Below are 26153 nucleotides of genomic sequence, written 5' to 3'. Positions count from 1 at the left end.
CTTCCCTGAGGGCTCTGGGAGTTGTAGTCCTTGCCCCCTCCCTACAAACTGAAAGGACACGTCACATCTCCACATCGACCAATCAGCGGCGGACAGGTCAAGCGACAGCGGGATGAGACAAGATGGCGGCGAGAGGAGGCAAGAACGGACTGCTGGAGAAAGTAATGGGGGGTTTCTGGCGGGTATGGGCGGCGGGGTGCGGCCCCCTGTGTGGGAGGGGAGGTGGTGTGAGGCTGAGTCAGTGAGGGGGGCAGCAGCGTCACCCCGGGCTGGAGACTGCCCAGGATAGCAGCATAGTCACCGGGGAGACGTCTGTTAGTGGGGCTTTTCTGTGACTACAGATTGTTGGAGAATCCGACATGTATTTCAACATGTATTTATTGTTATTGACAAAAAGAAAATGAATGGGAGCTGTGCTGGTCCCTGGTGTGTGTGTGAGAGAGCAGGGTATTGTGTGCCCTGGTGTGTGTGAGAGCCGGGTATTGTGTGCCCTGGTGTGTGTGAGAGTGCAGGGTATCGTGTGCCCTGGTGTGTGTGAGCGCAGGGTATCGTGTGCCCTGGTGTGTGTGAGAGAGCAGGGTATCGTGTGCCCTGGTGTGTGTGAGAGCGCAGGGTATCGTGTGCCCTGGTGTGTGTGAGAGAGCAGGGTATCGTGTGCCCTGGTGTGTGTGAGAGAGCAGGGTATCGTGTGCCCTGGTGTGTGTGGAGAGCAGGGTATCGTGTGCCCTGGTGTGTGTGGAGAGCAGGGTATCGTGTGTGTGTGAGAGAGCAGGGTATTGTGTGCCCTGCTGTGTGTGAGAGAGCAGGGTATCGTGTGCCCTGGTGTGTGAGAGAGCAGGGTATCGTGTGCCCTGGTGTGTGTGTGAGAGAGCAGGGTATCGTGTGCCCTGGTGTGTGTGTGAGAGAGCAGGGTATCGTGTGCCCAGGTGTGTGTGTGTGAGAGAGCAGGGTATCGTGTGCCCAGGTGTGTGTGTGTGAGAGAGCAGGGTATCGTGTGCCCAGGTGTGTGTGTGTGAGAGAGCAGGGTATCGTGTGCCCTGGTGTGTGTGTGAGAGAGCAGGGTATCGTGTGCCCTGGTGTGTGTGGAGAGCAGGGTATCGTGTGCCCTGGTGTGTGTGGAGAGCAGGGTATCGTGTGTGTGAGAGAGCAGGGTATTGTGTGCCCTGCTGTGTGTGAGAGAGCAGGGTATCGTGTGCCCTGGTGTGTGAGAGAGCAGGGTATCGTGTGCCCTGGTGTGTGTGTGAGAGAGCAGGGTATCGTGTGCCCAGGTGTGTGTGTGTGAGAGAGCAGGGTATCGTGTGCCCGTGTGTGTGTGTGTGAGAGAGCAGGGTATCGTGTGCCCTGGTGTGTGTGTGTGTGAGAGAGAGCAGGGTATCGTGTGTGTGTGTGAGAGAGCAGGGTATGGTGTGCCCTGGTGTGTGTGTGGGAGAGAGCAGGGTATCGTGTGCGCTGGTGTGTGTGTGGGAGAGAGCAGGGTATCGTGTGCGCTGGTGTGTGTGTGGGAGAGAGCAGGGTATCGTGTGCGCTGGTGTGTGTGTGTGAGAGCAGGGTATCGTGTGCGCTGGTGTGTGTGTGAGAGAGCAGGGTATCGTGTGCGCTGGTGTGTGTGTGTGAGAGAGCAGGGTATCGTGTGCCCTGGTGTGTGTGGAGAGCAGGGTATCGTGTGCCCTGGTGTGTGTGAGAGAGCAGGGTATCGTATGCCCTGGTGTGTGTGGAGAGCAGGGTATCGTGTGTGTGAGAGAGCAGGGTATTGTGTGCCCTGGTGTGTGTGAGAGAGCAGGGTATCGTGTGTGTGAGAGAGCAGGGTATCGTGTGCCCTGGTGTGTGTGAGAGAGCAGGGTATCGTGTGCCCTGGTGTGTGTGTGAGAGAGCAGGGTATCGTGTGCCCTGGTGTGTGTGTGTGTGTGAGAGAGCAGGGTATCGTGTGCCCTGGTGTGTGTGTGTGTGTGTGAGAGAGCAGGGTATCGTGTACCCTGGTGTGTGTGTGGGAGAGAGCAGGGTATCGTGTACCCTGGTGTGTGTGTGTGGGAGAGAGCAGGGTATCGTGTGCCCTGGTGTGTGTGTGGGAGAGAGCAGGGTATCGTGTGCGCTGGTGTGTGTGTGGGAGAGAGCAGGGTATCGTGTGCGCTGGTGTGTGGGAGAGAGCAGGGTATCGTGTGCGCTGGTGTGTGTGAGAGAGCAGGGTATCGTGTGCCCTGGTGTGTGTGTGTGAGAGAGCAGGGTATCGTGTGCCCTGGTGTGTGTGTGTGAGAGAGCAGGGTATCGTGTGCCCTGGTGTGTGTGTGTGAGAGAGCAGGGTATCGTGTGCCCTGGTGTGTGTGTGAGAGAGCAGGGTATCGTGTGTCCTGGTGTGTGTGAGAGCAGGGTATCGTGTGCCCTGGTGTGTGTGTGAGAGAGCAGGGTATCGTGTGCCCGTGTGTGTGTGTGTGTGTGTGTGTGTGTGTGTGTGTGTGTGCGAGAGCATGGTATCGTGTGCCCTGGTGTGTGTGTGAGAGAGCAGGGTATCGTGTGTGAGAGAGCAGGGTATCGTGTGCCCTGGTGTGTGTGTGAGAGAGCAGGGTATCGTGTGCCCTGGTGTGTGTGTGTGAGAGCATGGTATCGTGTGCCCTGGTGTGTGTGAGAGAGCAGGGTATCGTGTGTCCTGGTGTGTGTGTGAGAGAGCAGGGTATCGTGTGTCCTGGTGTGTGCGAGAGAGCAGGGTATCGTGCTCCCTGGTGTGTGCGAGAGAGCAGGGTATCGTGCTCCCTGGTGTGTGCGAGAGAGCAGGGTATCGTGCTCCCTGGTGTGTGCGAGAGAGCAGGGTATCGTGCTCCCTGGTGTGTGCGAGAGAGCAGGGTATCGTGCTCCCTGGTGTGTGCGAGAGAGCAGGGTATCGCGTGGGTTGGATTACATTGGCATGACACCACAACTGGTATCTTTATTGGCACCCGCCTTGTAATGGACAAACCTCAATCCGTACACGGTTGTCTTGTGCAGGATCTAGAGAGCCGGCGTTATCTGTGCTCTCTAAACTGGAGATGTGAGGTTTCAATACACGCAAAGTTAACCAGCTTGCACACCACAAAAGTTATAATAATAAAAAAAACACAAGTATATTTCTTGCAAATACAGCCATGTTGGGGGGACAACCTTTCGTTGCCTGGGAACCTTCCTCAGGTTTTAATACACAGCACATGGAGTTAATCCCACATCATAATCTTCCTCTGAAATGTATATCTGGGAATGGGGTGTGGAGATGATCTACATATATAACAGTTACTGTAACAAAGGTATTTCCCGCTGGTGTATACATACATAAGTGAATGAGGTGTAAAGAGGATAGGAATCCTGGGATAGGGTATTGTCCTCCTGTACATGACAAACCTTGTAAGATTTATGTTATGTTGGTCCATTAAATGGTATCTCGGCCAACAAAGTATCTCGCTCTTTCTGGGACCAATATAGCACCTTCAATGTGCATGAAAATGTATGCATGAAAATGTATTCTACATGTTTATTAGCCCAACAGTGATTTTACAGTGTACAGCCTCCAAATCCTTAGTGTGCTTAAGGTCACCTGCAGGGTCTGCAGCCTTATAATTCTATTGGTAGCGCTTATTGTGTGTGTGTGTGTGTGTGTGTGTGTGTGTGTGTGTGTGTGTGTGTATACATATACATATACATATACAGTGTTCGACAAACCTATACATTTGCACGCCCCGGGCGAGTGGATTTAACATCGTGGCGAGCTCCTATTAGCCCAAGCAGCACACGTGTGCTACTAGGTGGCGAGTAGATTTTTTTTGTTCGGCGAGTAGATTTTTTGGTGATTTGTCAACCAGTGTATATGTATATATATATATATATATATATATATATATATATATATATATATATATATATATATATATATATATATATATATATATATATATATATCATACAGTGGTTGACAAATCACCAAAAAATCTACTCGCCACCTAGTACCAAACGTGTGCTGCTTGGGCCAATATTTACTCGCCCGGGGGTTAAATCCACTCGCCCGGGGCGAGCAAATGTATAGGTTTGTCGAACACTATATAGATATAGATAGATAGATAGATATAGAGAGACCAGGGGATCCTGATAGCCAAAAGGAGACAGCACACTGCAGGTATGGTATCAAAAAAGTGTATTCAGTAACACTCGGCGGCCTTGTGTTACTGAATACACTTTTTTGATACCATACCTGCAGTGTGCTGTCTCTTTTTGTATATATATATATATTGTCAGGTGTGGCAATAATCTTGGGGGGGGGTGTCGTCTCTGTCCCAGATAGTGAAATAGTGAATTGCCCTCATAATGCTCACACCAAACGCTAAATCCCGTTGTGGTAGTGCACCTGATCCGGCAGTAACCAACACTGACTAATGCCAGTTAACGCAGGATTGGGTGCACTAACCCCCAGTGCTGGGAGACAGATACAGGTTGTGTATGAATAAAGCACTTTTTGCAATGTGCTCTATTACTGCTATTTTTCTCCATATATATTGCATGCGCATTTAACCCCTTCACTGCTAGTGACTTGCGTTCAGTTTCTGGCCCTTTTGACAGCAAATAAGTTGATACTGACACATCCAAACCAATATTATTATTTATAAGGGCAAACAATGGAGTCTACGTCTACCTTTATCTCTATCCTAATGTTGAAATCAAAAGCTTGCATCCGTAAAATAGAGTAGTATCAAATAGTTACTTTGCTTTTTAGATAAAGGATTAATCGCTCAAATGCCCAGATCTAAAAGTCAGAAAATGTGATCCTATGATAATTCTGCTTTAGTTAAATGTATAACGTGGCGGTATATATACAATATATACAATATGAACTAGTTGGTTAATAGTCACAATGAATCCCTGCACGGAAGAGCTTACAGTCTAATATTTTAGGTACAGTGCTGTGGGACAAATGACATCCCAAAGATATCTTAATCTGACCCTGAATTTTGCTGTAGTGACAAACTTTAGCGAGGAGTATATGAAAGGGGCAGTCACGCGGGGTGCTCATTGTAGGGGGCCTATTGTATAGGTTCCGAATTTTCATATTTTCCATGATTTGCGTATGAAGATTTACTTATTGGCTTATGATCTGTCAACCCAGGTAGATTTTGTTTGTCACAAAGCCACAGGGCCAGTAGTTAAATAAAATGTTCCAGTCCACACCCCTCGGTAACCCAGCCTTTGGGCGCCAGAAATCAAGAGTTCGCTTGAATGTTCTTCAAGACCAGACTTCAGTGTTGAAATGATGTGAATGATGAATGTGGGGCTCCTTTAACGCATTTCCCCCAAGTGGCAAATAGCGAGTTTGTTTAACAGCTGTTCAGGGGACCTACTCGTTCGTTTCTTTGTTTTTTCTTTACACGTTGTTTTTGAAATGGGTTATAGCAACGAAGAAGAGCGGGTCGTGCCAACCCAATACTGCGCAACCGCTGCAGCGTTCGCAGGGCGCAAGGTGTCTGTTCAGAAACCGCAGGAAATAAAACGGGCTGAGGAGCAGCAAGGCACGTCTTCAGAGAAGGATTGCAGGGGATACGAGGCCTGAATTGGGTGGAATGAGGCGCGGAGAGGTTATTCCGAGGGCAATACTAAAATAAATGGCTTTCAGCTGTGCTTTCTCGTGGATGCAGACTCCATCCTGTGACCGTTTTGTAATAAAATAGAGAAGTAGCACTGTATATGCAAAATAGTGCCGGCTTACAGTTGTCGGGGTTTATAACATAAGTGTATCTTTTGTACGTGTGTATGTCTCAGTATATGTTTGGGAATATACCAGTGTGCAAGTTTAGACCAGAGGTGGGCAACTTCAGTCCTCAAGGGCCCCCAACAGGTCAGGTTTTGAGGATTTCCCTGCTTCAGCACAGGTGGCTCAATCAAAGTTTGCGCTCACTATGGCCAGCCCATATCAGCAACTGCACTATGTTATCGCAGCTCGTGAAATCGCACATGCCGTCGCGCTACTATAAACGTAGCCTAAGGCTGGGGCCATGGAGGGTGTAGCAGGGCTGAGGCGCGCTGACGCTGAGGCTCGCCTGCTGAAATCTGCGCGATTTCATGCCCATGCAGGCGAGTCAACGGGCGCGATCGGAGGCGGGGGGAGACTGAGGGAGGCGGGGCAGTGACATCGCTGGGCCAATCGCCCGCGACGCACTGACGTCAACGTCACGGCGCTGTGACGTTGACGCTGCTCCGCGCTGATTGAATGTTTTCAGCCGACAGCGCTCTGAAAAACAGCTGTCGGCTGAAAAATCCAGCGCCTCAGCACGCCTGCGGACGCTCGCGTGAGCCCCCTCTAAAGACATCCTCATGGAGAATGCAGGGGCTCAGCGCCTTGATTTTTCAGAGACTGTCGCCACATGTGACAGCCTCTTAACTAATCAAAGACCTGGTCGCCGGAAAGCGAAATACAACTTTCGCTAGCGGCAACAGGTGACGCCGCCGCACGCACTATATGCGCGGCCTTAGGCTGCGCTGCATGCGAGGCTGGTGGCGTGTGCAGCCGAATTCCGCGGTCTGCAAAGAACTACAGGGGGGGGGGGGCGTGACAGGGGCGCGGCCGTGATGTCCCCCTGCAGGTTCGCCCTCATTTGGCTGACTCGTGGGGGGCGTGGCCTAGCGCTCCGTCGCGACTCATGATCTCCATTTTCTTGAGAGCAGGCGTTTGTCGGCGCAGCGCTGCGCCCCCCCTCGCAGCGGGATAGGCCTCATTGTGGGGCGGCTCTTGTCCCTGCAGCGTCTGCCACAGCGGGGACCTGGCCTTACTCTGTATAAAATATCCAGCATTTTCTTTAAACAATAATTCTTAGGCTCTTGTTCCCTCAAACCACAGACTTGGTTAACTCTGAAAAAAATCATCAGGCCGTTGAGCTTTTTATTCTGGCATTTAGCCATTCGTGTTAGAAATATGTACTGCTACATTTAACACGATCAAATCAATTGCCTTTTTACAGGCGTCTATTGGTTTGGAAGAAACTCAGTGCAGAGTGACAGCTGCTAATGCTCTTTACCTGGAAAGGATTAAACATTGGTATAATCTTCCTCCGGAATAGGAACAGCTGGAGAACGTATTTCTGAAGAAAACAAATTAGAGCAAAGAATAATTTAATGGCAACAATTTGACAATGTCATTAAATAAGGTGTGTGTGTGTGTCTCTTTTATAAGGAAAATTGTTTATTATGTATTATACATAATATATTTCAGAGCTTGTATATTTAATGGTTGGTTCCTCAGGCACAGGGAGAAAGTTTGCTGTCCAAAGAGCAGATATGGGTTAAAACCCAGGTTCAGCGTCTTTCAAGGCAGCGTCCTTCTCATTAGCCCGTTCCTTCTCTGCACAGCAGTTCCCCTCGTCCTGGTACTGGGGGGCGTAGCACAGCAGGGCCACGTACTGGACGGCCTGTTGTAGATGACAGTGTAAACAGCGATTCTTTTTGGTAAATGGCAGAACCTGAACCCTGTGTCTGTAGCTGGATACTGGGACAGCGGCTGCAAGGTGTTCCCTGCGCTCAACAGTAGGAGGAATGATGCATGTCTCACAGGGCTTTGCATTGATTGTGTCCCCTGTACTGTCCTGGGCACCCGACTCACTCTTGTGTGACTTGGAGAACAATCCTCAGTCTAAACTGTGAACATGAGTTTTTTTGGTGGGTGGGTGGGGGGTGTTAATGTGAAGACCGCATCCCCTTTTTCACATGGATCAATGCTGTTTTAAATAGTTGCGGGCCAGGGCTTCTCGCCCCCGGCTTACCTCCCAGCTACTTACCTGTATCTGGCAGTAGGGAGCTCTGCCTTCTATTGTAGCCAGGGTGACGTGATTATTTATTTATAAAATATTTTACCAGGAAGTAATACATTGAGAGTTACCTCTCGTTTTCACGTATGTCCTGGACATAGTTAATAAGACAAATAATACATGGTTACAAGTACAGTTGCATAAATGAACAGGGTATACATTATATACAAGACATTGCATGCACAGTTAGAGATAATATATATTATGGGCGTATGAAACAGTTACAGACCAGGTTAAAATGTGAGACAGCCTTAGTTTTGAAAGAACTTAAACTGGTGGAGGATGTGAGAGTCTCCGGTAGGTTGTTCCCGTTTTGGGGTGCGCGGTAAGAGAAGGAGGAACGTCCGGATACTTTGTTGAGCCTTGGGACCATAAACAGTCTTTTGGAGTCAGATCTCAGGTGATAGGTGCTGCATGTGGTAAGGGTGAGGAGCTTGTTCAGGTAGATGGGTAGCTTGCCCAGAAAGTATTTGAAGGCAAGACAGGAAAGGTGAACTTTGCGCCTAGAGTGATGACCAATCTAGTTCTTTGAGCATTTCGCAGTGATGTGTGTTGTAGTTGATTTGGAGAACTAAACAACAAATTGAATTGTAGAGGGTGTCAAGTTTGCCAAGGTGGGTTTGGGGTGCCGAGCCATATACTATGTCTCCATAGTCGATAATTGGCATTAGCATCTGCTGTGCGATACGCTTTCTGACCAGCAGGCTTGGGGAGGATTTGTTCCTGTAAAGTGATTGGTAAAAGCCTGCACCTTACAACAGCCCTTTATACTTATTTCCATATTGTTATGGCCGAGTTTTATACAAAGAAGTACTCGTTGCTGGACCGCTGATAAGTCACGTCTGGGTAGGTAGCACTGCTGCATTAACTGCAATACGTTTTAAGATTGAAGTAAAAGGCACTTCACCTCCACTCCCGTTTTTCAGAGTAGCCTTCTATCCTGTTTCTGTGTTTCAGGAATCCTAGAAGAGATGTGGATGCACTTATATAGTGTTTCTACCGTACAGTCGATTTGTATGGATACCTGCATGTTTGAAACCCTCGATGCGATGTATATTCAGGGCCGGAAGCTCAGGCAGATGAGTCTGAAAGAATGTAATAATGGCTGTTGGGTTTACCCTGCTTTACAATGCAATGCTGGCCCATTTGGCAGTGAAGGAATTCAACTTTTCTGTGCTGTTCTGGGAATGGTACAAGGAGTAGCACACCCATGTCCCTTGTGCCATTTCCCAACCAGTGTCACTGTATATGTGGTAGCAGCTGATCAAGAGCCCAGCTGTGACAGCGGTCAGAACAGGATAGGTGGATCTCCTCTGTTCCTACATCGTTAAGACCCTGTGATTGCTGCACTGGTGCCGAGAAGCTTCCACCACTGAGCTTTTAAAGACATCCTGTTTGCTGGAACAGTCCCATCCACTTTACCCTTCAGGCCAGAACTCCAGTGCCAGAACTGCCACATGATCTGCGATAAGGTTCCTGGGAGCTTACATGTGTTGACTTGTTACCTTGACAAGTTTCACATGTCCACCGAGCCGGAATCTCTGTAGTACTCAAATTCCAACATGCACGGGGGCAGGTTGTGTGTAGCATCGCTTCGTTTCTCTGCCTGTTACATTTTTCAGACGTGGTACTCCACCTGTCTCAAGATAAGAGTGCGAGTGGCTGAGGCTTAAATTGGGGTGACCCTGACTGGGGCATGGTTTCACTCTTCCTGCCTTTTGAGGCTTTTTGTTATCTTATAGTTTTAAAATGTAGTACCTGAACTAACACAACATTGTGTATGTGGTACCTTCTTTACGTTTCACATTTCTTGTTTGAATTCTTTTAATAATTTAGGCCTCAATCTCCGTACTTCAAGAGCTTGTGTTTAAGACATGTAAATGCAGTCATGAGTTTCCTCTATTTGCTGTACGTTTATATAGTGGAAGGGTTGTCACATTTTACACACCATAACGTGTGTCTAGTTTGCAACCACGACCAGCTTCACCGTGCAGAACCACCAACCAAGCTAAGTCCAGTGGGATTCTGCACATTTCACAGCCCAGACTTGGCCACACAAGCCATTAAATGCTACAGGGAAATATCCATGTTCAAAATAGACTGAGAGCTAAAAATGATACAGTAGTTGTGCCCATTTGCTGCTAAGAATTTGTGTCTGCAGTTAAATCGCTGTATGATATGTGACTATTTTAGTGAAGCATATTGGGGGGATTTCTAGCAGACACGTAACTGCACTCCCGGGTTTCTTGACATCTTGGTCTTTGTAGTTTGATTCCTTCGCCTCCCAGCTTTGTTGTCAGGGGCTGTTTGCTAATATAATGTACTTCTCCGCACGCAATTAACTGCCGAGCTGCCTTCCAGGAACTGCTAGCAATGTACATATCCCAGGTGTCAGGCAGCCATTCCCAGAGATAACATTTCAAAGTCTTCATTATTTCTAACCCTGTGGGGCAGCTCCATATTATTATTATTATTATTATTATTATTATTATTATTATTAGTGTGTGTGTGTATATATTATTATATAAAAAAAAAATGTAATCATCCAGCATGAACATACTGTATGTACTTTAGTGTGTATGGACAGCTGCTGTTCTACTGTGGCTTATAAAAGACTGGTTCTGTTTTGTACACTATATTACAAGTACTGTGGCTTTGGGGAGAACATGCACCATTTTCTGTAGGCTTGAGATTAAGACCCCCTATTCTGTTTATTTTGAAGCCACTTCATTGTGCTGGAGAAGATTTGTATTTAGTCCTGTTTATTAGAATGGAGCTTGTCTCTTCCCCAACACAGAAAAGCTGCTTCTCGACACATTGACTAGGATCCTAGACGTCATAAAGTTCTCATTGCTCTACTGTGTCCAGCTTACTAGTCAGACCTGGACCCAGCACACCTTTTTATCTCGCCCCAAAGGACGTTTATACTCTGAAGGGTATGTTTATCCTAGTCTCGTGGCTGCATTAAAAGATCTGCACCAGGTTGATCAGAGAGAAAACAATCATATTGAAATAGATTTAAAAAAAGGTTGCAATAAAGCTGGTTGTTAATATTTTTTTTTTGTTTTTGTTTTCAAGAGTTACTGCTCTATTTATAAGTGAGGCAGAGATTCTACGGGTGTAACAGAAATGGCTTTGTCAATATTATAATTTTGGGATAAAAGTTGGTGTAAATAAAGAGTTTTCAAGTTGAGATTGTGTACATGTAGGGTACAGAAGTAAGTTATGGTGAGTAGAAAGTGACAACCTCCACCATACAGCGATAATTAATAAAAGTACACTTATGAGCCCGTCCACAAATCTGCCTCGCCTCATAATCGCACGGCAAAGGATTCTGGGTAATGCCATGCAAATAACCTGCGGTTCTCCGACTCCTTTGCTGCAGTTAAAGCTCAGCATACTGTGTCAATATGGGACAAGGCAGATTTGTGGAGCTATATAAGACATGTGAACGTGCGCATAATCATGGGTGGACAAATATAGCTCTATACGTAGCTCTCTTTCGAGCATAAGCTTTTAGGCGCCAGAGTTTTATTGATCAAGGAGCTCTGTCGGTGTGTATCTGTGACACGGTCACTAACACACACACCTCCCAGCTCGACAGACTAAGGATGCGCTTATAGTGCCGGCGACAGCGACGCGATGGTGACGTCACGCTGTGGTCGCTGGAAAAATGTACTTGACTTCCAGCGACCGCGACCAATCCGTCGCTGTCGCGCTTACTATAAGTGCACGCGACGGCTTCAATACATTTGTTTTGAAGCGACGTCGCTGTCGCCGGCACTAAGCGCAGCGTACAGCTGCGGCCATAGTGCACGCGGTCGCGGCACAAACAAATTCATTACTCGCACGAGTCCGGCCATACTGAGCACTATGTGACGCGTGCGGCAGGATTTGGAGACCAATCCATTTGATTTTTCGCGCGACGCCCACATCACGTTGCCGTTTGAACCAGTGAGGGCGAACCAGCCAGGTGATGTCACGCCTCCCCATCACGTGCGTCAGCGGAAGACACTGCGCTCAGCGACAGCCCCACATATCTATCTCTAATCTATCTGTCGCGCGTGCACTATGTCCGCAGCACTCTCACCCAATCAGTGCGTCACAACATTAATGCCAGGATTCTTTATTCTTTGTGCCCAGGATTTTTCCATCCCTGCCCATAAGTGTTCTTTATCATTGCTATATTAATAAGCTACCTGGAATTATGAATACTAGAGCAAGAAGGCATTCGTTCAACAGCTTTATTTCCGCTCAAACTGTATTGGAGGTAGCAATGATAACACAATAAGAAACAAACTTGTGATAAGCGAAGGAGAAGCTACAATGAAAGCAGATTGTTTTAAATGATCCTTATTTGCTTTCACGTCCTATTTCTGACTTGCCTGCTATCCCATGATATGGGGTGACACCAGTAAATTCAGGTGAACGCCTGTTAAATAAATGCAAACCTATATCTCGCGGTGCTGAGAAAATTGCTTAAGCACTACTAAAAAAATAGACAAAAAAATCCACCCTAATCAAAAAATACAGGTTTTAGAAGTGGGTTAACCCGATCTCTGAGTCCCAGTGTCTGATCTCCTCATGATCATTCAGAAGTCCGTTTATCTACCTCATGCACTAACAGATCGGGACTTATTGTGCTTCAGAAATGCTATGAACAGGGTGGCATACACAGTCAGTGCTATACATAACAAAAACTCTGATTTATTAAAGAACAAGGTGTCAAATAAGCTTCAAAGGTTTAGTATATTTAGAATACGTTTTAATATTAATGTACAGTATTTAGAATTTTGTAATATGTAATAAGTAAAAGTTGTTTGGTGGCCTAATGCAGCAACTGTTATCTAATCTATAGGGTCTCACCAGTTGATAATAGAAGATATGTGTTGAAATGTTACACATTGGCATATATACCTTTTTGTTATCACTACATTAACCTGGACCAGCTCATTTGAATACCGATTTGAGAGTGAAAACAGCTGTGGCCAATGTGTTGCATGCGCTTCCTTTGGCATAAACCGATGTCCCATAAGCATGGTGAGGAGCGGTTGACCTTCATAAGCTCGTGAGTTCCTGCCTAGGACACCTGCATCTCTGTGATCCTGGGAGAAACGCTTGGTTTCCCTGTGCCTTCCCAGGACATACTTAAGGAGATTTGTATATCTCAATGTATTTTTTTTTTCCTGGTAACATATCTAAAAATAAAATCGTCATTCTCATTGGTAATGCAAATTGGATAGAAACACTTAAGGCCGTATTTACTAAGTCGTGCTATGCCGTTAGACCAGTGCCTGAAGATGCCTTATGTCCTGTTGACTTGAGTGTGCCAGATGGTGAATATGGGTCTAAATGCTTTGAGCTTGGGAGGCCTTTCATTGAGCGTATGTTGCTTGCCCCGTGTCGGTGAGAATGGGATGCATTGTGTTTTGTCTGTGCTTCCTGTTTTTGATGAGCCCCATCTCGGAACGCTTAGTATATCACGCCGCTGTGCCGCACTCCATGTCCTGCTATAGAGCTGTAATGGAGTTGGCAGCAGTGGTCATAACATCACTATACAGATCTCGGTGACCGGATAAGGCTCAATGTGCTACACACCGGAAAGGAAGTGGTTAGAGAGACGCTGAACAGATAGAAATAAATCCCTAAGAGTTCTGTATGTGGAACACCTCTTTCATTGAGGTACGTTGGTGCAAAGAGATCGCTTGCACTGGGACCTACTCTGAGACTGAATGAGAAACCTCCTTGATGGTAGAGGCTCAGACTTTGCATGCCATGTGCCAATTAATCAAAAATAGCAGGTTTTATGGGAAAAGGGAGGTAGGTTGTGGGAAGCCTTTAACGGTGCTGTCCAACTTATTAACATGTTTTGATTTTGCAATAGATTGAAAGCACTTGTCCATATGACCGGTCTCTACCATTTTAAAATCTGTCGTCATTTCAGATACTGTTTTGCAGATTAGACCATAAATGCTAAAGCAAAAGTTATTCTTGCAGCTTCTGCTTGGTGTCAGACCGTGCCAGAGGAGCACAGACCCAATGTTTCTCAGCAGCAGAAAATTATTGTGAGTTTAACACTTTTTGGCTTCCGGAGGGGCCTGTAATGCATTGCTTTTTATATATCTATATATGGATATCTATAGGAAGGGGTGTAAGTGCATGAAGCATACATTAAATACCGCAACTGACAAGTTGTTGGAAAACCAATAAATTGGGTTTATATTTTTCCATAGAACACCAAGTATCCCGACATTTCGGTCCCCAGAGGGGAAGAAGTTTACCTGAGGAAACAGCTAGCCCTCAAAGGCAGTTTTTTCAGTTGGGTGGCCATTTTTGAACCTTTGTGTATACCTTTTTGTGGGAGAAGGAGGGTCTCAGTGAGTAAAGACACTGACTGGCACAGAGTTTGGAGCAGGGGAACCTGGTTCAATTCCCAGTGTCGACTCCTTGTGACCTTGGGCAAGTCACTTTATCTCCCTGTGCCTCAGGCACCAAAAACATAGATTGTAAGCTCCACGGGGCAGGGACCTGTGTCTGCAAAATGTCTCTGTAAAGCGCTGCGTACAATTAGCAGCGCTATACAAGAACGTGCTGCTATTATTATTAGTGTGTGTGTGTGTGTGTGTATAACAGCGATGCATTTGCTTATATGGGCTCCATGTGAATGGATATTCCAGGCAAAAGGTGACACGTGTTCTGTCATTTCCCAGAATCCCTTGCTGCAGTGGGAGCACTCTATGCTAGGTGATTATGGTTGAAAGGCAGAGTTGCAGACCTGTCTAAGACATGTGACTGTGCTCACAAGTGATATTCTTTATTGGCGATATGCTAACGGTGGAGGTTTTTTGTTGCCTTTTTCACCTACCATAACGTGTGTGTTGTATATCCTTTTGCCCTTGGTACGTGTTAGAGAATCTTTCCTGGTCTCTGTATTATGACTGAAGCGGGATGCGATGATCCTAATGTGGGAAGGCCTGTCATTAACCACCATTGTTGCTTGTGCTCTCCTACAGGGGGTTATTTTATGTTGTGTAATCAGGAATAGCTAACCACGGGAGGGCTTCCAGTAAAGTATATCGTCAACATGAATGCCTAGCAAAAGAGAGGGTAACTATAAAAAAACATAAATAACTGAGCATGTAAGGGTTAAAAGTAGTACAGTACCAGGAAGGAGGAGTACTTCAGGTAGTATGATGGGGTTTTTGTTGTGCCAATGGATAAATAAGTTCAGATCTTTTCAATCCTTTACAGCAGGCCTGCACAACTTATACTGTTATACTGGGCCACTAATTGAGCCAGCTGTGCTGAAGTAGGGATATCCTAAAAACCTGGCCTGTTTGCGGCCCTCGAGGACTGGAGGTGTGCAGGCCTGCTTTACAGGGTTCCTCAGGTGCCGCCAGGAAAATGAAATTAGCATTAATTTAGCTTGCCAATTATAGTCACGGAATAACCTTCCCATGTTCCATGGCAAAGCTCTGGTTTAACCCCGCGTTGCTCGTCAGCCTGTTGCATGCCCCTGCGGCAAGGGATGGGTTAAGACGTCGCTCACTACTGTTCATGTAGAGATCTCTTTATCGAGCTTCCGCGGTCGATGCCGTGATTAAATGATTTCTCCCTCCCTTTTTTCCCCTCCATGCAGTGGAAGATTGATGATAAACCAGTAAAAATTGACAAATGGGACGGCTCGGCAGTAAAAAACTCTTTGGATGATGCTGCCAAAAAGGTACAGTAAGTCCGTGCTGGTTAGTAAATGGTCATAGATGTATAGAATTTAACTGCAGCAATGGTCAGAGTCTTACTAGATGTGATGCGTTACAGGTTGCTCCTTTTATTTAGAAACCTATATATTTTGTTGAATTTGTGCGTGTGTCTGTTTCTTCTTGTATACAACAAAAGACGGGTGCCCAATGCTACATCCAATTGACAAAACATATATGGTAATAAGTATAAAGTTTTAAATACTTCAATAATAATAGTCATTACTTGGTTATTTAGTTAAACCCTTTAGCCAAAGCGTCATAAGCCTGCATACCAAACGTCAAAGTATAACCAAAAATGCAGGTCCTACACTACACTGTGAACCCTTCCCGTTACCTCCATATGAGGGGAAAGAACCATAGTAGGTCCTGTTCTTGCAGCAAAGTGAAAAGACCTCCCAAGTTAAAAAGGTGAGGAGGAGTGAGCTCTGGGGGGAGGTGCCACCTACCTCCATACAACTGTTACCAGTCAGAAATTGATTAACACACACATTCCCAGCTAGCTCAAACTCCTACCCCCACCACATCATGAATATATATTTATGTCAAGAAGAGTGCTACTGAGCGTGGCAAAATGTATACAACAAAAGACAGGGGTGTCCAATGCTACATCCAATTGACCAAACATATATGGTAATAAATATAAAGTTTAAATACTTCAATAATAATTACTTGGTTATTTAGATTGTGACCTTTAGTGCCAAATTACGTAGTACAGTAGAATGCTGATTTATCCAACATCTGCGCTCGCTGCGTAACTCATTTCTTTAAGCAATAACTGTTGAATAGTAATGTGCTGTATTAATAAACCTAATGTGTATGTATTATACCAACTTATACTGTACTGCATTTAATATATTACGCGCTTATACTGTGTTTAATATTTCATTTGTTTCACTCCCCCCTCATGTTTCCTGATTTTATCCAACATGGTCTCGGTCCTGTTTGGATGGATAACCAGACTTTACTGTATATAAATAATACACTCGCGTGTATGAGTTTAAATCTCACGCACATGTGTTAAATAAAATGTAAAAAAAAAGCCACAAAATGTAATGGTTCATTTAAGCAAAATGAAGTTAAGTTATTTCCTAATACAATAGCTTAACAATGAATCTAGAGGTAAATATAAACCTTAGGCGAGTCGGTGATTTACTCACCTGGGTCAAGAATAAAAAGTTCTCTAATTGTAAGGCAATAAATATCTAAATCGCATGGAAATCGAAATGAAGTCCAGGCAGCTTCTTCTTCTTCTTCTTCTTCTTCTTCTTCTTTTTCTTGAATGAACCGAATCCACAGGAAATCTCGGGCACAAAAAAATAGAGCGCACTCTCCATAGTGTAAAACAATTTAACATTAACGCATGAATAGAGAGTTAGAAGTGTAAGAAAGCTGAACACAAAGAATTCGTATCCGCTCGACGACGTACCCAGAGAGGCCCCCATCCCAGGATTCAGTGGCAATCGGGGTGAGAGGGGCTGCATTGGCATTCTTCCCCTGAAGTCGTAATACGCAATGGGTTGGACACCAATTTGAATCTGTTTCTGCTCACCTGCACCACTTGCGGGGGGTGTTTCTGACTTGCACACTTACACCCCTCTGACCGCCCCCCCTACCCCACCCACGACCATGACACTGTAATTGAAAGCAGGGGTGGGCAGAGTCCAAGAGATCTCCGCCTCGCTGCTAAGTCGTGCAGCGCTGTCTGTGCTGTCAGTCACCGCCATGGCCGGTCCCAGCGTGCCCAATCCTGCTTTGCGCTCACAGTGGCAAAGCAGGATTGGGCGCACTATTGCCGGTTGCGGCATTGATGGACAGGTCCATGTATATCCGTCATGCCCCCATCAAAGAGATTGGTTAGGTGAAGTCTTCTTATTTCAGTAATATTGAGAGATCAAAGGTGTCCATTTGTGGTGCACACTGATGGGTATAAACAAAACATAGTTAATCAAACAACTTTTATAAATATCGCCCAATGAAACACATTAAATGTTTAAATGTTTAAAATGAGTAACCTGTCTATCAATCGTGTCTTAGACCGTGTGAGAGATGCATTTGTCCAGATCTACACTATAGAGACATCCTGAGTAGGTTGTTGCATATTGTGCCCCAGACAGTGGGACACTCTCTTGCTCTTATTCACTCTACTCCGGAGACTTGGCTGCAACCTTTGTTTTCAATTACTCTTGAATATCATTTTGCGTTAATCTATTCACCTCCGGTAATACAAGAGTTAATACTAATGAGCACACTAGTTACCATGACAACCTAAAGCTATATATACACACACCAGACCGGGTGGAGGGGTTGTCGTGGAGAAATGCAGGAGTTTGCGACAGGGGTGTGTGGCTGGGGTTTTCCAGGGGCGTGGCCATGACCTCACGCGGCTGGTTCGCCCTAATTGGCTGAACCGCCGGCGGGGGCGTTATCGCCCCTTCGTCGCAAACTGTATATTTTTTCTGGGAATAATTCAAGCATATCAGCTGCATATGTTTGTTTTGCCTAATGATGGCACCGTAATTACTTTATCACAACACCATATAATTCCTTAGCACGCTAATGATATACAGTACTGCAGGGATAAATTAAGGGGTGTAATCATAGACTTGATATATTACTGCCACTGTCACCAGGGATCCGTTGCAACAAAGGATGGTTGCATAGAACGTCCCAGATCGATGCTACAAAATCTCCAGTGATACCATCATATTGATGGGTGAAAAACATGTATAATGCTGTATTTAGGAATCCTCACATAGGGGTGAATGTGTGCTTCCACAATAAGTTGCAGAGACCGTGTCAGACGTAATGATTATCAGAATGTTAACTGTCCTGTTTGTGTGCGGTGTCTGGTTGCTGTCGGGGCTGGTTAAAGCAGAGATACGGCTGGAACACACCAGTCTCTAGAGACACATCCATCACCTCCCGCAACAACCCTTGACACTCACCGCATGTAATCACTGATTTCTTGGAAGTTGATTCGGGGAAGAAAGAATACTCTGTCTTGCCAAGGAAGCAGCAGCGTGCTCCCTGCTCCATTGAACAGAGGGAGAGGTGAGAAACAAACGATTGGCCGTGCACAGCTGACAAACAGTGAGGGCTGGAAAGCGTCGTGTTAATAAAAATGATTTATTGGACACGGGATACAAAAAGTGGGGGACCGTTACCTGAAACGCGTTAGAGGTAACTGTCCTACGCATTTTGTATCCGGTGTCCACTAAATAATTTTTATTAGCTCTCTGCTTTACAGCCCTCCCTGTTTGTTTGTCAGCTGTGCACGGCCAATCTGTTACAACTGATTCCACAACTAGGTAATCCCTCGTAGATTGGGATCAAAGATAAAGTAGAAAGGGCCCTCACGAGCATCGCTTGACGATATGCTGGGGGAGACGCTCCAGCCTGCCAGCGGAATGCCATGATCTGGTGCCAGTTGGCTACATTTACCCCATTAAACTGATGCTAGGATATCCTGAAAACCTGACCTGTTGGGGGGGGAGAGGGTGCTTGAGGACGAGTTAAGCACCACTTGATTTAATACATCCCACTCCCCATCTCGCACAGGCCCATATTTACTAAGCCGTGCTTTGACACAAACCCGTCCTGTATCACACGATCCAGGGGGAGCATAAGGGGAAAAAAAATTAAAAGAGAAACTCTAAGTGCAGATGTAGGTACAGTGCTGGGAATAATCCCTGTTCAATCTTGGCTCCTATGTCTATTTTACTCACAAGAGATGAGAGTTTTTCAGGCATTGTAGATCAATAAACGGATGATGAAGCGGTAACCAATGGCCTCCGTCACTCAGGGGATATACCTCAGCGAGAGAGGGAGAAAAATGCACAGATCTGGCAGAAAGGCTTCATTTATCGATAAATCTTAAAAAATGCACACTTGCAGTGTGTACATATTATTAAAACAGCATTAAAGCTACAAAAGCTTGGTGGTATAGCCTGGATGAAAGCCCCCACCGCCTCTCACCGCACCGCCTCCGTCTGGAGCTCCGATTCAGTCACCCGATCCTACTACCGCTTGCAGGAGACGCTCTTATCTCTTGTGAGTAAAATAGACATAGGAGCCAAGATTCAACAGGGATTATTCCCAGCACTGTACCTACATCTGCACTTAGAGTTTCTCTTTCTATGTTTTTGCCCTTATGCTCCCCCTGGATCGTGTGATACAAGTTCTACTATTTGGGGAAGAGTGAAGACAACCCCACCAGAGGGTGGAAGCAGGGGGTCTTTACACCGTTTATTTTATATTTTCACTTGCTAGTTTATGTTTAATGCACTGTTCATGACACAAAGTCACTTGGAATTGATGGTGTTAGTATTTATAGGGCATTTAGCGCCTTAATTACACCTTTTTCTTGCACAAACCCGTTCTGGCCTATTCAAGTGAAGGGGTCGCATGGAAAAGCATTGCTCCGTAAATCTAGGCCCATAGCCAGGTTTCACGAAGTTGCGACACGTTATCACACCTCTATCCTGTGTTAACTGCCTGTGTCTTGAGTGCCAGATAACGCAGGATTACTGTGCAATAACCCCTATCGCACCTCCTGTAAGGCTCCCTCTGATCTTAGAAGGGTAGAAACCCACCACTTGGAGATGCTAATGATCTGCAATTCGTGTCCCGTCAGGTTCTCCTGGAGAAGTACAAGTACGTGGAGAACTTCGGCCTGATCGACGGCCGCCTCATCATCTGCACTATCTCCTGCGTCTTCGCCATCGTGGCCCTGGTGTGGGATTACTTGCACCCGTTCCCAGAGTCTAAGCCAGTGCTGGCCTTCTGCGTTATCTCATATCCTTTCCTGTAGCAGTCTGAGGTTTCCTTTTTGGGGCCGACATCTCTTAATGTGATGCACAGTCAGGACATGACCAAGCCTGAGAATGTCACGGCCTCGCGATGGTAAATCTGGACGAATTGCGCTACCACTCTCCCATCTTTCTCTTTTGTCCTTTTCAGATTTAACCCTCTCATTACATTGTAGTTCCAGCTGGGATTAAGGGGCTGTGCAATTTCCATAGTATGACGATGGCTTCCATCTTTTTTTTTTATCCCCTCCTAATTTTTGTCATGCAGTAATCCTTTCTCCTTTTATATGGGGCTGCAGTGTATACAACGCGGCTCATAGAAAGGTCACCGACCCGAAGACCTAATTATGGAGCTTGAATTTGACAAAGATCACAAGGAGAATTGTTATTGGGGACGCAAAGTTCACTGGGGATGACATGACCACGATACTCTTTATTAATGAAAAAGGGCTCGGTGAGGGAAGAAGGACTGTAATGATAGAGGACATGACATAGTTTCGGTTGCACATCACATACCCTTCTATGTGATTAGCAGAATACTGTTGTGCCGGGCAGCCCTGATTGGTGGTAACCTCAGCGATTCAGTCAGGGTCGTTTCACAGCTCCGCTCTGTCCATTTTCCTCCAGGGGCGGCCAACTCCAGTCCTCAAGGGCCATCAACAGGCCAGGTATTTGGGATATCCCTGCTTCAGCACAGGTGACTCAGTCTTCAACTGAGCCACCTGTGCTGAGGCAGTGATATCCTGACCTGTTGGTAGCTTTTAGGCCCCGATTTTATAGAGAGCGCTGCGGCGCGAACACATAGCACCTCTGAGGGCGGCCATAGTGTGTGCGACCACGCGGCAGAATTTTTTAGCCGACAAACAATTTTTGATTTTTCGCGCGACGGCCGCGTCAAGCGAGTGGTTCAGCCGATGAGGGCGAAGGAGCCGCGTGACGTCACGGCCACACCTCTCCATCGCCTAGGACCACAGTGCAGGGATTTGTCGAGCGACAGGCGTGCGCGCTCCTACTATAAACAAAGCCTTAAGGACTGGAGTTGGCTACCCCTGATTTTACTTCCTCACAACACTCGTTAGGTGAGCGGCGGCCTTTAGACATCCTCTAACCATTTTAATTCAGGCATAATATGCAGACAACTCATATGCACCATTACCAGTGTGCAATGTGTTCTTTCATTATAAATGAGCCTAGGGCCTTGATTTATAGCAAGAGCTGCAGGGCGGCAGCGCTATCCTGTGACATCACCCTGTGCTGCCGCCGAGCAGCAACTTGATTATACCAAAGAGTAGCAGAGGAGGCATGGCGGAGGCGTGGCTGTGAGTGGTTCGCCCTCATTGGCTGAACCGCTCACGTTATGCGACTGTCGCCGGCCAATAACAAAATCCTCTGTCTCCTCTCCAGTTGTTCGCCCTGCAGCTCCTGGCGGTGCGCACGCCGTTACAGGTAAATTTACTTGAATTTGGTGTATTTTGTTTCTGAGCGCTGGCGGTTTTTTTTCTGTGTAATCACGGCCTAAGGCGATGTCACTCCACAGAGGCAGCTCAGAGTAACGGGATGGTGCACCACGAGATAACCAGTTCTCGTGTGATTTTAGTGTAATGTTGATTAAATACTTTGTCTTCCATTTCCAACTATTGTCAATGTAAAAGATTGCTAATGAACTTTAACCTTGACTCCTGTAAACGTATTTCCTGATGATGGGCGTCCTGACCGTTTATACCTCGTATAAGGAAAAGAGCATCTTCCTGGTCGCTCACCGGAAGGATCCCGCGGGAATGGACCCTGATGACATTTGGCACCTATCCTCCAGCTTAAAACGGTAATGTGCGACCTCCCTGCGGTGTGCACGGCTAGCCACCCAAAATAACCACAACAAGTGTATAAGGAATGTAACAAGCAAATGGTCTTCCTAAAACATACGGAGTCACGTTTAAAGAAAATCTATCGCTGCTTGTTTTTTTTTTTGGAAATTACGGACACATGTATTTTCTGGGCCTCTAAATGGAGGGTGGGGGGAAGGAAGTGTTTCAGACAGAGCATCGCCTATCTCTTTATACCCCCCTGTCCTTATCAGAGAGCCAGTAAAGGTAAGGGAGGGGGATTGCCTTTGCAAACTCCTTGTTGAGCGCGCAAAACATCAGATAGAAGGGATGGAAATGGCCAAAGAATATGAATGCCCCTCCCAAGTTTCCGCTCACCATGTTTACAAACAGACTTTTAACATATCATTGAGAAATACTTGGGGTTTAGATTTTGGTAAGAGGGAGGTATCCACCTAGATGTAAGCCCTTAAACATTTCCCTGGTACAGTATTGGGATACTTTGATCGAAGAGGGACTGCCCCTTTAAGTAAATGGGGGGGGTGGGGGGGGAAGCATTTGCTTGTTATCAGACCAATCATTGCGTGCTAAGTTTTATTGAAATTTGATCAAAGTTGTATAGATTCAGTGAGGATTGTTAGTTGAGAAGATCTACAAATGTATCTAGACTAAGGCTACGGTCCCAGTCATGTCTGTGACATGCGCGCCCGGCGGGGGGGGGGCGGCACATGCACAGCGCTAACTGCGCTCTGCGGTCTGAGGGGAGAGAGGGAGCTTGCGACGGGAGGGGGTGTGGTCGGGGATTTGCGGGGGCGTGGCCATTACGTCACGCGGCTGGTTTGCCCTCATTGGGTGAACTGCCGGTGGGGGCGTGGCCACGCCTCCGTCGCAAGGTTTGAACTCAATTTGATTGAGTTGGAAAAAACCTTGCAGCACAGCGCGGCTGCACCTTCAGCGTGACGGTGCGTACTGGGCCCAGCCCCATTGAGGGGCGGTGCTTACACGCACAGTGCGCGCCGTGCGCACAGGCTGTTACTGGAACCGCAGCCTTAGGCTTGGGTCCCGCTGCGTGTGCGCTACTCACCATCTCCTGGTATCCTCCCGAGCCGGTCCCAGTCCCTCCTCCCGGCAAATCTCACTACGCGTCAGCCAGCAGGGGCTGCAATAGGATTGTAATCCCGAGCAGTGACGCACGCAAAAATGCTCCCTATGGACTGCAGATAGCATGAAGTGCCTCTCCACGTGCCGCCTGTATGCAGCGCGGGCGCGCTGTCTGATGCAGCGGGGCCTTAGCCTTACTGTTTTCAGTGCAGCGTTTACAATCCGGAAGCATGGATCTCCCGCATGGAGACCGCACAGGATCCACAGCTTTTAATTATTTATTTTAGCCGCAGCGAGTCTTGATACAACGGTGTAGCTGTATATTCAAAGACAATGGTTTTGTTTTCCCTAATTGTATAGGCATTTAGCCTGTCTACTCCTGTTCTGAATGGGTTTTGTTTCCAAATTTTGGATAATCTTGGGTATATTTCCACCTCTTGGAATCAAGACTCTCAACTTGAAAAAATTTAAAATGTATATGTATACACGCACAGTGTATAGTTCCAGAAACTGCTCTTATATATTTTTGGACTTTAAAAAAAAGTTTTCCCACTTTTAAAATGTCTATTTCCTACAATAGAAATGATGGGGCCTGAGTGAGTAAATGTGTTTTATAGACCATTAGAAATATGAGGGGAAACACTGATAAGAGTTCTTAAGTTTTCTGTAATTCCCCCTCCCATGCTCCACAAAAAAACTAAGTTTGGTAGGACTACGCTTTTTGATGTATGTATGTATGTATGTATGTATGTATGTACATCAATGGAATAGCCATTTAATGGTCTTAAGTCACAGACAGAGATCTAATGTCATTCAATCCGTGTCTCGTTCAGATTCGATGACAAGTACACACTGAAAGTCACCTACATCAGCGGCAAAAACAAGCACCAGCGGGATGCCGAGTTCACCAAATCCATCGCCAAATTCTTTGACGAGAACGGCACGTTACCGATGGAGGTGTTTGAGCCCGAAGTCTCCAAACTCCATGACAGTTTGGCCATGGAAAAGAAGACAAAATAACAGTTCGGGCCGGGGGCCTTTCTGCCGGGTTCTGCGGAGGGAACAAACGGAAGTGAAACAATAAAAAAAAAGGAATGTTTCTCTCGTCACTGCCCCGCGGGCCTGCAACACTTTGCTTCTCACCTGTACACACAGGTATAATGTGCTGTGTAAAGTGCTGCAGACCTTTTTGGGCAGAGAGAGGGCTCATGCCAAGGTTTTGTCCTGATATCCTGAGTAGGGAATGGTGATTTTCACGATGTATTCCAATTGTTACTGTCCTATCTGAACAGCAATGTCATGTCGACTTCTGACATCGTATAAAATGTAGAGACAACATTGATTCTCATCCTGGGACCAGAATTTGGGGGTGCACGCTGTTTACAAAGCTCAGTGTTGAACAATGCTGTACTGGTGAAGAGAGGCCCTGCCTGTCTTTCTGCCAAGCAGGACACAGTGGGAACATCCAGTATCATGGAGCAAATATTCCCACACTCGGGTGGTGCTGTACATACACCCTGATATGCAGGTCCTCTCTTTACCAGGTGCTGAGTTCAGAACCAGGTTTGGTTGTGACAATTAGATTCTTATTAATTTGCCTCTCGTGTTTGTGCAGCAGTGGGATGGAGAGTCTCGCTGCTTTCTGAATGGGATGCACTGCCATTGCAACAATGTAAATGGGAAACCTATTGTTTTCTTCTTAGACATGGAAAGGAATAGGACCGCTGTGGTCATTTATTGGTAAGCTAATAAGTACTATAGGAGGGCACTGTTCAAGCCAAACTGTACCGGTTAAAAAAAAAAGAAACAACCTCTAAATGTAATGACACATGTATATGCACGTCAAGGACCTTACAAACCAGACGGCTGCCTAGTGACTGCTGTGAAGAAAATATGGATATACAGTCCTTTTATTTTAGATTCAATTGTCTGGAGATCCTATAGGGTTCATATACATGATATAAAAGCAGTTTGAGGCTGTTGAGACACTTGCGTGTTTTTTTTTTGTTTTTTTTAAAGGATTTCAGGACAAAACCTTTTATTTGAACACAATTCTGTCCATTCTTTACTTTTATATTTATTTGATGGGAGTAAAAACGTTTGCTTTTGTTTGTTTTTTTTACACCGTATGTTGAGGGGGAAAGAGGAGCAGAGGCAAAAAGTACGAGTCTGTTACTACTATCTGTAAAGCTTAGCTGCGTCTTGAGGCCAATAATAAAACCCGCATTTTTAGATCTGTTCCTGTCCTCGTTCTGTCCCAATGTCCAAACTTCTGCCAAGCGTTTTTTTTTTTTTTTGGTTTTGTTTCTGAACTGCCGTTTTTCTAAATCTAATGTTTTTTTCCAATAAAAGGAGAGATGAGATGCAAACGCGCAATTTGCTGTCTCCGTGGGTGTCGTGTTAAGAGTATTGTGCTCGGTCTTCATTGTGCAGGGTAGTAAGAGTCAAACGTCGCACCTCCAAATCCAGCATCACACCTTCTCTGCCCGTGTTCTATACAAGCTATGCCAGAGGTGGCCAACGCCACTTCAAGGGCCACCCCCAGGTCTTCAGGATATCCCTGCTGCAGCACAGGTGGCTTTTGTTGACTGATCCACCTTTGCTGAAGCAGGGATATCCTGGTGTTGGCCCTTGAGGACTGGCGTTGGCCACTCCTGCTGTAGGCGATAAGATCATGTCAAAAGATCCGTAATCTTATGGGCGAATTCACCCAAATCTGTTTCCGGGATCTTTGCTGATGTTGGCCCCCAAAATCCGTTGTGTGGTGTAAAAAAAAAATCTGCAAACACATTTGGGCGGATTCATCAAAAACCGCCATTGGATACAGTTCGTGGCCGGATTGCGCAATCTGCAGAT

The 26153-nt window shown here is 46.2% G+C and overlaps 1 protein-coding gene across 1 annotated transcript; it reads left to right on the top strand.

Annotated features, from left to right (window-relative positions):
* Positions 1–20: 20 nt before the first annotated feature.
* On the top strand, positions 21–25529 carry SPCS2 (signal peptidase complex subunit 2). Its single transcript, XM_075592769.1, has 5 exons — positions 21–161; positions 15445–15528; positions 20199–20359; positions 22061–22195; positions 24131–25529. Exons 1-5 carry the CDS (start codon positions 123–125, stop codon positions 24315–24317), a joined length of 606 nt encoding a protein of 201 aa, XP_075448884.1. The 5' UTR covers positions 21–122; the 3' UTR covers positions 24318–25529.
* Positions 25530–26153: the final 624 nt, after the last annotated feature.

Source organism: Ascaphus truei, chromosome 3 (genome assembly GCF_040206685.1).
Source record: "Ascaphus truei isolate aAscTru1 chromosome 3, aAscTru1.hap1, whole genome shotgun sequence".
NCBI lineage: Eukaryota > Metazoa > Chordata > Amphibia > Anura > Ascaphidae > Ascaphus > Ascaphus truei.
The sequence above is the reverse complement of the archived record's forward strand: the minus strand, read 5'-3'. Positions and strand labels throughout refer to the sequence as shown.

Excerpts from the sequence above, each read along its gene's own strand:
- SPCS2 (XM_075592769.1), top strand. The coding sequence starts at position 123 with ATGGCGGCGAGAGGAGGCAAGAACGGACTGCTGGAGAAA. Across the intron at positions 20,360-22,060 it reads CTGGCCTTCTGCGTTATCTC|GTATTTCCTGATGATGGGCG; the intron begins ATATCCTTTCCT and ends ACTCCTGTAAAC. Across the intron at positions 22,196-24,130 it reads CTATCCTCCAGCTTAAAACG|ATTCGATGACAAGTACACAC; the intron begins GTAATGTGCGAC and ends TGTCTCGTTCAG.